The 11,246-nt window shown below is 44.2% G+C and overlaps 1 protein-coding gene and 1 long non-coding RNA gene across 3 annotated transcripts in view; both read right to left on the bottom strand.

Moving 5' to 3' along the window:
- Positions 1-600: 600 nt before the first annotated feature.
- The window catches only part of EXOC3L4 (exocyst complex component 3 like 4), a 31,469-nt gene continuing 20,823 nt past the window's right edge, over positions 601-11,246 (bottom strand). Inside the window, exons 9-13 of one of the 2 annotated variants that reach the window (XR_015946630.1) lie at positions 8,543-8,677; positions 7,987-8,072; positions 7,412-7,564; positions 6,330-6,451; positions 601-2,084 (exon numbers count right to left, since the gene is read on the bottom strand). Coding sequence is in view for 1 of the 2 variants with exons in the window: in XM_088655656.1 (XP_088511782.1) it covers positions 1,928-2,084; positions 6,330-6,451; positions 7,412-7,564; positions 8,543-8,677 (567 nt within the window). In the remaining variant the exon portion in view is untranslated. The remainder of the gene's footprint in view (positions 2,085-6,329; positions 6,452-7,411; positions 7,565-7,986; positions 8,073-8,542; positions 8,678-11,246) is intronic. The other variant, XM_088655656.1, reaches the window with a different exon arrangement.
- Positions 9,322-10,809, bottom strand: LOC148687739 (uncharacterized). Its single transcript, XR_015946631.1, has 2 exons — positions 10,607-10,809; positions 9,322-10,489 (listed from the first exon to the last, which is right to left on the bottom strand). It is a non-coding gene; the product is annotated as an uncharacterized LOC148687739 (long non-coding RNA).

Genomic DNA, 11,246 nt, shown 5'->3' with positions numbered 1-11,246 from the left:
TTTCAAAGCATGGCTGCATTTCAGTTTTGTATTGTTTCAGAAAGCACAAATGAGGTATTTAAATAGGAACTGAATCACCAAACCAATGATGTTTGGTGATTCTCCTCTGCCCTTTCTGACTTACTTGGTGGCAGCTCTAGCAGTTTCCATTTTAAACAGAAACCACCTTTTAAATTCCACACAATGCCCTCAACATAGCACCCCTCCAAGGCATTGTGGGATATTGAAATGGAAACTCCTTGAGGCAGACATGTTTTCTAAGGCAAAGGCTCAACAGTGGGGCTGGGCTAAGGCAAAAGATGTGAATGCTGATGTTATTAGGCCTGCTGTACATCCACTCTGAGGTGAGAGGTGAGATTTGTATCACTTGACTGAACTATTAAAAAAACAAAAACTGGCTGAACTTCCTCTTCTGAAAAGTATGGTATCAGGAGGAAAATCAAGTGATGAGAAGGTCTGTTGTGGTGTTTGACGTGTGACAGCTGGTCGCCAACAGATCGTCTTTGTTTTCTTTTGGGGAATGTCTGTGTCATATTAATTCTAGTCACGTGTCGGGTGTGGCCATGATTTCTTGGGAGTGGGGCTATGCTTTTAGTCAAATTCTCCATATCATCTCCCCTTCTTTAATTAATTTGTACTCCCTTCATCCATATATCTCAGGGCAGTTCACAGCATAAAAAAATTACAAGATAAAAGCACAAACTACAGAATGAAAACAAGAACAAGACCAAATCAAACCAATACCGCCCCCCTCCATCAAACACATTTAAATAGATATAGGAAGTTAGTTTTCACCAGACTCCGAAAGGTGTGTAATGAAGGTGCCAGGCAAACTTCCCTGGGGAGAGTATTCCATGGATCAAATCTGATAGATGGGTGAGGTCATCCATCTTTCAGTCACCTGACATGATTGATGGGCATATTTGAAGGCACTCCCGCTTTTCTAAAAACCCTTCTAAAATTAAGAATTATCTGTTGGGCGATGGGAATGTGCTTTCCTCTAGCAAAGGAGTAATAGGAAGCTCATGTTAATCTCCCAGTTGTGCCTTTGAAACCACACCCACCTGCCCCACATCAGGTGTAGGGTAGGCAGCTGTGGTTTGCAGGGAATGATCTGGTGTGCTAAACTGGGACCCCTGCAGGGAAGAAGTTGACTTGTGGGCTGGAAACAGGGCAGGGGGGGGCGAGCGCCGGAGGGAATCGCCGCACCACGGTGCTTGGGCGCCCGATATGCTTGAGATGGCCCTGGGTTTCCCACACCTGAAAGAGGACAGGCAAACAGATCTATAAATAAAGTAAGGAGAGAAGACCTTCTCATTATTAAATTGGAGAGAGACTATAGCTCAGAGGTAGTCTTCTTCTTCTTTGGAGATCACTCATAGCTGAGTAAGATTGTCTTCCATGAACATGGTCTCCATAGATAGTCTGTGGCTGTGGAGGCCAATTCTGGATCCACACGTCCTTTCACAGTGGGGACATAGGTTTCTGGGCAGGAGTTGATTGCGGTAAGGGCTTGCCAAACATCCTTTCTTCTTAGCATGTTTCTCCCTTTCATCCTGAGTTTGAGCATCTTCAAAGTCCATGACACCTTTGGTAAAAGCTGTTCTCCATTTGGAGCACTCACAGGCCAGTGTTTTCCAGTTGTCAGTGTTTCTACTACATTTTTTAAGATTTCCCTTGAGTGATTCTTTAGACCTCTTTTGTTGACCACCAGCATTACACTTTCCATTTTTAAGTAGTGTCCATTTTTTAGCAAGTATATAATCTTCTGAGACTCATCCCAGGCGTCTCCTGCTAAGAGGATCATTAAGGAGCAAGATGTGGAGAGCCACAAATAGATTGACAAATGGCCCGACTCTGTTCAAGTGTTTGTATGTTCATAAATACATGGGAACAAGCATAGCTCAACATTTCATTTCTGCAGATTTTAAAAAAAGCACTGGGTGGTTCTTGGGACTTCTATTTCAGCAAAGAGCGTCCTGTGTCCTGACTCTTCTGATGGCTGCTTCATGTGGTCAGCTATCGCTCGCCTCTTATTTCGACTCAATCCTCGGAGAGCCAGAACAGCAACAATGTGCTCCTTTCTGCAAAATGCAATGAAGGTGAATTCTCCAAGAATCAAACGGGGGAAATATACACACAAAACAAAAGCAAAATGGGGTAATAAAAAGATCAGTTGGCAAACATTGACACCCAAATGATCATAGAGGCCTGGAGTTTGTAAAATGCTGTTGTCATCCAATAAACTGTAATCCAGTCAATTGTAGGTAAAAGACCATAGGGCTTCAATTACAAAGTCATTTCCCCACGTCTGGGGTGGTGGGGTGCGAGGGGAGGGAATTCTGCAAAGTCCCTCCTTGTAGAAAGTGGCTAAGTTGAGGAGTTTCCACTTTAACACTCCCACAATGCACCTGGAGAAATGTTATATGGAGGGAGGCATTGTGGGAAATTAAAATGGCAGCTTCTAGCTGCCCAGTGCTGATTCAGAGTGCTATAGCCCAGGCATCCCCAAACTTCGGCCCTCCAGATGTTTTGGACTACAATTCCCATCATCCCTGACCACTGGTCCTGTTAGCTAGGGATCATGGGAGTTGTAGGCCAAAACATCTGGAGGGCCACAGTTTGGGGATGCCTGCTATAGCCTGTTTTTGCCACCTGGCCCACTGACATAGGAGGGTCTTGTGGGGGGCATTTAGCCAAGGTGGAGAGTGATTTTCCTAACCTACCTACAATTGCCATATCTTAGAAAGCACCTTTATCTGTGTGATATTATATTATCAGTTAGTGGTTGTGCTGCCTGTTCTAGGAATCTAATTGCTTCCATTATGTTCGGCTTGTATATTTGCAAAGAAACAGATATTGTGAAGACACCATATGCCAGGCTTCACCAACCTGGTGCTCTCCAAGTGTTTTGGATAGCAACTCCCACCACTACCAGCCAATATGGACATTTTGGATTACAAGAACCACCAGCTGTGCTTGACTGGTGCTGAAGTTAGTTTTAGCCCCCAGCATTAGGAGGGTGCCAGTTTGGCGAAGACGGCGCTAAATCTACAGTAGGGATGGTCCTCTCTGTGCCTTCAGTTCTTGAAGTTCCTCATTTTTCCAGTCTTAAATTCACCTTTTCGCAACAATTGTGTGTATTTTTATGCAAAAAAAACCCTTGTGAAATTAACCAGCATTTTTGTGCGCCTTTCCCACCGCTATACCATATTTTCCCGTCTATAAGACGCCCCATGTATAAGACGCCCCCCCCCCTGGTTTTTTGGAGACTCAGATTTAAGAAAATGGAGGAAGATCTATCCTTGCATAAGACGCCCCCTAATTTTTGACATCTTAAAGGAAAAAAACACCTAGTCTTATACACGGAAAAATACGGCAACTCATTTTTGTATATTATGCATTTTTATGCATACTTTACACTCGCTTACACATTATTGCAATGTGTTACTTGGCTGGAGAACAGCACTGCATATTTTAGAGAAATGCCGATTTTTGAAGGATGGCTGTGTTTTGGCATATCGTATTTGGTTCTCATATGTGTTCTGCTTCAAACTTAACTGAGTCCCCCCCCCCACCCATCATCTGCAGAATTCTTTCTTATCATGAGGAAGCAAACCCTGTAAAGAGGAACAACTCTGGAACTTCCCAGTGCATACAGAAAGGAGGCACCTCTTCTCTGGCAAATAGTTGTTTGCTTTTTTAAAAAAGGCAATGGTTATTTCATTATTGTTGCAGTAATAGCCAGTGTGTCAAGAATTATGAAAGTTAGGGCTGGCATCTGTGCTAAGTTTCTGTTTAAAAAAGCTGGTTAGGAATGTTTATTTAAACATCTTTCTCTCTCTCTCTCTAAAAAAAGTAAAATTATTGTCTTCTGCTGTAGATTGAGGAAAGAAGTACATGGAAGAGGAAATGGGGAAGCATTCAATGTCACACACATTGTTTGTTTTGTGGGGAGGAGAATCAGGCAACCCTCTTGCGCAAGCAGAAGTCATTGCACAATGGTTCCAATGATGGGACTTATTAGTTGAATTCTACCCAATTCTCTTTATCCCTCCCTGTAAACAAGCAAAGCTGGTTGGAAATGACTTGGTGCTGCTTCTTCTCTGCTCTCCTATCTTCTCCGAGGCAAAGTGCGGTGGCTGCCTAGGGGAAGATGGTGATAGCTGTCATGAAAGGGCAGCAAATGGTTAGTAATTTTAATTTCTTATTGTTGGGTTTTTGCTGCCAGAGAGGTGGAGAGGTAGTCGGGGGGAGTTTTTGCCTTAAGCACAAACACAACTTGGCCAGTTGTGGGTACAATATGACTTTGAGTGTGGGTTTTTTTGGGGGGTGGTGGGGCCATTTAATTGTCTCAGGCACCAAGATGTTTGGCCAACTCTGATCATCTTGCTCTGCCTCCTCTCATAGCTGCCAAGTGCCCCGTTTTCCCCGGGAAACCCCCCGTTTTTACTTACCTTTTCCTGGTGGTCCCCCTATCACTTCGTCTCCTGTTTTTCTCCATTATTTTCTCCTGACGGTGGCCATTCCCCCCCCCGATTTGCCCATCTATGGGCACCGAAAATGGCCAGCGCCGGCTTTGAAAGTCACGTCTATGCATGTCTGGAAGCGCGTTGACGCGACTTCTGGTATCGGCGGTGGCCATAGATGAGCAAAGCGACACTGGAAGTTGTGTCTACGCACTTCCGGACATGCGTAGACGCGACTTTCAAAGCCGGCGGTGGCCATTTTTGGTGCCCATAGATGGGCAAAGCGACACCAGAAGTTGCGTCTATGCAACTTCCGGTGTCCCGCGGCTGCCGGTCCCGGATTCTGCAGTCCGGGACTTGGCAGGTATGCCTCCCCCCCAAAAAAAATACCCACATGGTGTTATAGAAGGGATAAGATGGGCTCACCCTATACAGAATGCACTTAAGGGTCCCCAAACTCCACCTGATAAATTTAAAGCAAAATTCAGGAGGAAATGAAAGGAAGCAGCAGAATAGAATGGGTTACTGTTTTTGACCTTTAAAGCCCTATGCAGCCTAGGACCCTCGTATCTACGCCTCTCCTGGTATGGCCCTAAGGTCCATAAGTAACAACACTTTGGAGGTCCCAAGCCTCAAGGAGGTTAGATTGGTTTCAACTAGGGCCAGGGCCTTTTCAGCACTGGCCCCGACGTGGTGGAATGCTCTGTCACAAGAGACTAGGGCCCTGTGGGATTTGACATCTTTCCGCAGGGCCTGCAAGATGGAGCTGTTCCTCCTGGCCTTGGGCTTAGACTCACCCTTATATGGGATTTGGTATATAATTTTCCCTTGGCTTTTTTTGCTGGCCCATGTAGGACCAGCATGGATAGCTGGCTCGGGTGAATATCTGATGTTTCCTCCCTTTATGGTCTTGATTTATGGGCTACTACTAAAATGAGGAGGGATGCAGGTGGCGCTGTGGGTTAAACCATAGAGTCTAGGGCTTGCTGATCAGAAGGTTGGCAGTTCGAATCCCTGCGACGGGGTGAGCTCCCGTTGCTCGGCCCCAGCTCCTGCCAACCTAGCAGTCCGAAAGCACGTCAAAGTGCAAGTAAATAAATAGGTACCACTCCAAGGTAAACGGCGTTTCCGTGTGCTGCTCTGGTTTGCCAGAAGCGGCTTTGTCATGTTGGCCACATGACCTGGAAACTGTACGCCGGCTCCCTCAGCCTATAGAGCGAGATGAACGCTGCAACCCCAGAGTTGGTCACGACTGGACCTAATGGTCAGGGGTCCCTTTACTAAAATGAGGATGCATTTTAAGCTGTATTTTAAGATTTATTTTAAGCCGTATTTTAATTAACTGTTTGTTTGTTTGTTGTTTTTCTCAAAACAATTTATTTATGTACTTATTTACTTACTTACACTCAGCATAAACCTGCTGAAATTGATGGACCTAAGTTGCCGATGGTCCTTAATTTCAGAGGGTCTACTCTGAGTAAAATTTATCTGAAACAAACCAGTGAATCAAAGCAGCAATGTGTCCCCACAAAGAAGGGAATGGGGGAGCATCTATAAGACCCAAGGATGGGCAAACCCGCCAGTTTAGGTCCCTCTCAGTTTCTCATCGTTCCAATTTTAGAGAACCCAAAATTGGCAGGTTCGCCCATCCCTAATTGCAACACAACTGAAAAAGCAGGAGTGCTCCCCCCACCAAAATGCAGCTACTAATACAGCAGTGGAGTGGGGGATATGACATACATATGATCACTCCCTAGGAGTCACTTTGCACCTGCAAGCAGAAAACCTCCACCTAGAGAACGAGAGAGATCGTAATAATAAAACCTGCGAGTTACAGCTATTCGGAATGGGTTGGCATACCTGATGTCTGGATAATCCTGGTATAAACGGTTAATGTGGTCATTGATTCTGGGTTTTTCTTCCTCGCCAATTATTCTAGCAATGTCTTCTATGGCAGGAGTGAGCCAGTCAGAAGTGGAACCCTGGAAATATGTTAGAATACCTGGTTTATTCTCCCCCCACCAAACGACCTGGATTAAGATGGAAGCATTCAGGTTTCGAAAAAGCAATGTATCTCTCTGATAACGTTTTGTCACCCAAAGGTTCGATCACACTCCTAGCTGGTCTCCTACTATTCATGTATTTCAATACTTACTGTTATTGTGGTCTTTATCTTTTTAGCAGTGTGCCCTTCAATTTGGGTTTTTTTTTCAGCATCTTTTATAGTCTGCTTGCATTTATTTTGCCAAAGTTTGTGTCCATTTTTTTCCTGTTTCCCAAACTTTGGTCTCCCGCTGTTTTTGGACTACAACTCCCATCATCCCTAGCTAGCAGGACCAGTGTTGGGAATTGTAGTCCAAAAACAGCTGGAGACCAAAGTTTAGGATACCCTGTTCTAAAGGAAGATGTCTTGCCTCTAATAACCTTTTTTTGACTCTTACCACGCAGACATCCTCTTGGCGTTGATCAGGCATAGGCAAACTCCGGCCCTCCAGATGTTTGGGACTACAATTCCCACCACCCCGACCACTGGCCCTGTTAGCTAGGGATGGTGGGAATTGTAGTCCTAAACATCTGGAGGGCCGGAGTTTGCCTATGCCTGGCCTTGATGGTACTTTTCTTGATCTGCAAGAGCTTCTAATGTTGTGGTTCCGAAGAATTCCAGATGTTTTGGGCTGTAAATCCCAACAGCCTTGTATTCCAAAACACCTGGTTGGAAAAGTCAATGCTAATGGAACTCCACTTAAGACAAGAGCTTCTAAGGTTCTACCTTTAACCCTACTACCCTTAAAACGAATCTTGTGAACACATTTTAGGAAAGAAACCACTTTAAAAGTTACAAATCTTGAGGTTTCATTGGCTCGCTTGCATTTAAATAACCCCAGGCACTTTCACATCAATCCAGTGCTATGATGTAGATACAAACGGCAGGAATTCCTTACCAGGTGCTGCATTGTATTGTTTATAGCTGTGGCATCTTGATTCATTATTTTGCTGACCTCGTTCCGTTTCGTTTTCCTCATTCTGCCTCTTGGCTTGAGTGTTTGCGTGATGTACTCTTTGACCACATCCTTGTGAACTTCATTGAGAAAATCCTGAAATACAACACGAGCAATAAAAAAACCAATGGGTTGGCCAGAGCACAAGGGCAGATTCAGGGGCTTACTGCCGTGCCAATCCACAAGGACTGGGAGGGATTCAGAGAACCCAAAGGGATCACAAGAAACCCGTGGGATGAGTTTTTCAGTGCACTGCCACGTGTAAGATCAATATAATAAACAAAGCAAAACAACAATACTAAAATCGCATTATTATTATTATTATTATTATTATTTTCCTTGACATCTTTATTGAAAGTTTAAAAAGTGCATAATTAGATGTGCACTAAACATGGTGAGAGGTAAATAAAAGAGAGAAAAAGAAAAAGAAAAACATCATCATCTATTGTCTCTCCACCCTCAGGTCCTAGGTTTGCAACAATTAAACTCAATGTCAAAAACAGTTTAAAACAACTTACTATCACTGAAATAAGCTGGGTCCTAAAATAATATGTATCTGCTGTTGCTGTTGTTGCTTACTAACTTTTCGAAATCTGTTGTTATCCTATGGATATAAAAAAACAGAGTTTGTCAGGCTTCAGCCCAGTCCTCAGAGGACTCTAACTGGATTGGACTACAACTCCCATCATCCCTGATCACTGGCTATGCTGACTGGGACTGATGGGAGTTGTAGTCCAGAAACATCTGGAGGGGCGCAGGATGCGCACCCCTGGACTACAACATCCACGAGGCCCAGCCAGTATGAGAGCTGACAATAGTTCAAAACATCTCTATATACTCTATGCCATGTGTACATTGTGTGAAGGACAGGTTAGGAATCTTTTTGTTTTAATTACTTACTTGTGTTTTTATCTTGTATTTTATTCTGTGAACTGCCCTGAGATCTTGTGATGAATATAAATTTAATAAGCAAACAAACATTTTTTAAATAAAAAATCATTACTGAATTATTAATTATTATTATTAATTATTATTTACTAATTATTAATAATTATTAATTATTATTTATCTTACCTTGCAAACGGATTCCTTCAAATGCTTTAGATGTTCTGAAGACTCCTCAATAACGGACAATATTTTCATGATGAACGAATCGAAAGTTCCGCCACTTACAACCCACGCGTGGCTTAGAATTTTCTTGAACATTGGCTGGTAAACACACACACACACACACACACACACACACACACACACACACACACACGTGTCAGTCATGGTATTACTAAAGCATCTCTTTTGATTCTAAGGTGTGGCCTACTCAAACCCTTATGCCCAGGGCCTACCCAGGGGTTTGGGGTGTACTCAGAAGAGTTTTGGGACACCCCCCTCTTTGAGTGGTGCATACTCCTCTCACCCCAGGGCCCCTCACAAATTGCATGGGAAGGCCTTCATTTCTAAAGCATTTTGCCATTTGCCAACGAGGGGAGTGCAGTTTGAGAAACATGAAATGAATATGGCAATCCTCGGCCTGCCTAACCCAGAAGAAACTCTTGCATATGGCTCTCCAGATGCCGTTGGACATCAACTTCCATCAGCGCCATTTGGTATGGCCAAATTCCTCCAGTGGCAGACATCAAGCTCTCAAATTTCAGTGGAGCCCTGCGCAATGCTAAAATTTGGCGCCACCGCCTCTTGGGCTCTGTTCTACACCATTGCTGTGGTGCCCAAGGTGGCCACACCAATCATGCCACCCTCAAAGCACCTCTGGTTCCTTACAGCTGGCATTAAAGGATTGGGGCCTAAAGGATTGTGGCTCCTTGGGTTCTCATTCTTCAAAATCTTGATCATAGTCCTTTTGTCTTTTCCCATAGCTTTTCAATCAGCTTTAAGTTCTTTGCACATGCTTCCACAAATATTTCATACAAGGCCTCCTGTTCCTGTGTCAATGTTTTGCTAATATACAAGTGCATTTAAGAACAACCTGGTTAAAACACCATTGATCTATCTGCTAACACTTCTTTCATAGGTGGACATCGTTCTGTCCAGCAACGCAGCTAGAAAACAAAACTACTGGAATCTACTGGGAAACATCTTAATCCGTGCCAGGAATTATGTATGCAAAGTTTGGGTAATAAATATAGCCCCTCACAATGGAAGTCTGGGCATGGAGACTTTAACATACAATATTGAGGACCACGTTCACACACTATAAAAGCTCAGGATGCCCAAGAAATGTGGGAAGATCACTTGGGGGACAGGTTCTTGCAACTGTCTATTGCAGTGACCTTCCACAAGCTGTTCAATTCCCATCATCCCATACTCTGACCATTGGTCATGCTGGCTGGTGCTGATGGGAGCCGGAGCATAGCATCTTCTGGAGGACCACAACTGGCCCATCCCTGCCCTACTGGAATAGAACTCAACCTGAAGATAAGGCAGTATGTATTGGCTATTAAGTTTTACAGTAGGAGGATAGTTTATTTTCTATGTCAATGTAAAAATCTAATTATCATTCCTACTTTAAAAAGAGATTGTTGACAGCCAAATAAACAGTTTCCCAGGTTTTTGATGCCCGGAACTTTTCCCCACCCTAGATTCAAAGTGCACGACCATGTTACTCTTAGACGCAAAACGATGCATATGTTATAATCAGGTCCCAGGAAAAAACATGAGTTGATATCCAGGGGAAGGGCTTCAGCTCAGTGGTGGAGCTGAAGAACTAGGATTTATGAATCCCTTGAACGCTGTGCATGAATACATGTAACGGAAGAACAACAATTTTAAGGAAAAGCACATTTGGGGAGGAATTATCTGGAGCCGACGGGGTGGGTGTGCTTCACCATTTCCCTACCGTTGCCCTCAGAATTCTCTTGTTTGAAACTGCGCAGGTGAGGACAGTTTCAAGTGGAGATGTGGTGGGGGAAGGGTTTTCAATAAACCCCTGTGTGCGTCATATGTAGTTAGGCCCCGGGTCTGGTCCTTCCCTGGGCCTTGGCAGAGCGTCAACGCAGTACTTCAGATCTAGGGTGTGATGCAAGATCATAGAGACAGTTCAGGTGTGTGGGAGGAGGAAGGCTCAAAACAGGAAGTGCTGCAGATCGCTTTGGTAATTGTCAAGGGTGGCCTGTATGCATTTACCGTATATGTTGTTGTTGTTAGTCGTTTAGTCGTGTCTGACTCTTCATGACCCCATGGACCAGAGCACGCCTGGCACTCCTGTCTTCCACTGCCTCCCGCAGTTTGGTCAAACTCATGTTCGTAGCTCCGAGAACACTGTCCAACCATCTCGTCCTCTGTCGTCCCCTTCTCCTAGTGCCCTCCATCTTTTCCAACATCAGGGTCTTTTAAGATAAGATGTGTTTATTGTCATGAGGTGGCCAAAGTATTGGAGCCTCAGCTTCAGGATCTGTCCTTCCAGTGAGCACTCAGGGCTGATTTCCTTCAGAATGGATAGGTTTGATCTTCTTGCAGTCCATGGGACTCTCAAGAGTCTCCTCCAGCACCATAACTCAAAAGCATCAATTCTTTGGCGATCAGCCTTCTGCATGGTCCAGCTCTCTCTTTACCATATATGTGCCACCTAATTAAGGGATTATGGGCAGTTGGAATGCCTCCATGAGTTCTGGGCTTCTTCAGATCCCTAAACTGTATTCCCCTAGATAAATATAAGCCTTTTCCACCAGCTGGTAACTGTATTAAAGAGACAGGAACCAATTTAAATGTAAATCAGAGGGAAAGTAAAGTGGGATAGAGGAGCAGGTCAATGAGCTGTGCTAAA

Source organism: Zootoca vivipara, chromosome 1 (genome assembly GCF_965207765.1).
Source record: "Zootoca vivipara chromosome 1, rZooViv2.hap1.1, whole genome shotgun sequence".
Lineage (NCBI taxonomy): Eukaryota > Metazoa > Chordata > Lepidosauria > Squamata > Lacertidae > Zootoca > Zootoca vivipara.
This window is presented reverse-complemented; position numbering and strand designations above follow the sequence as displayed.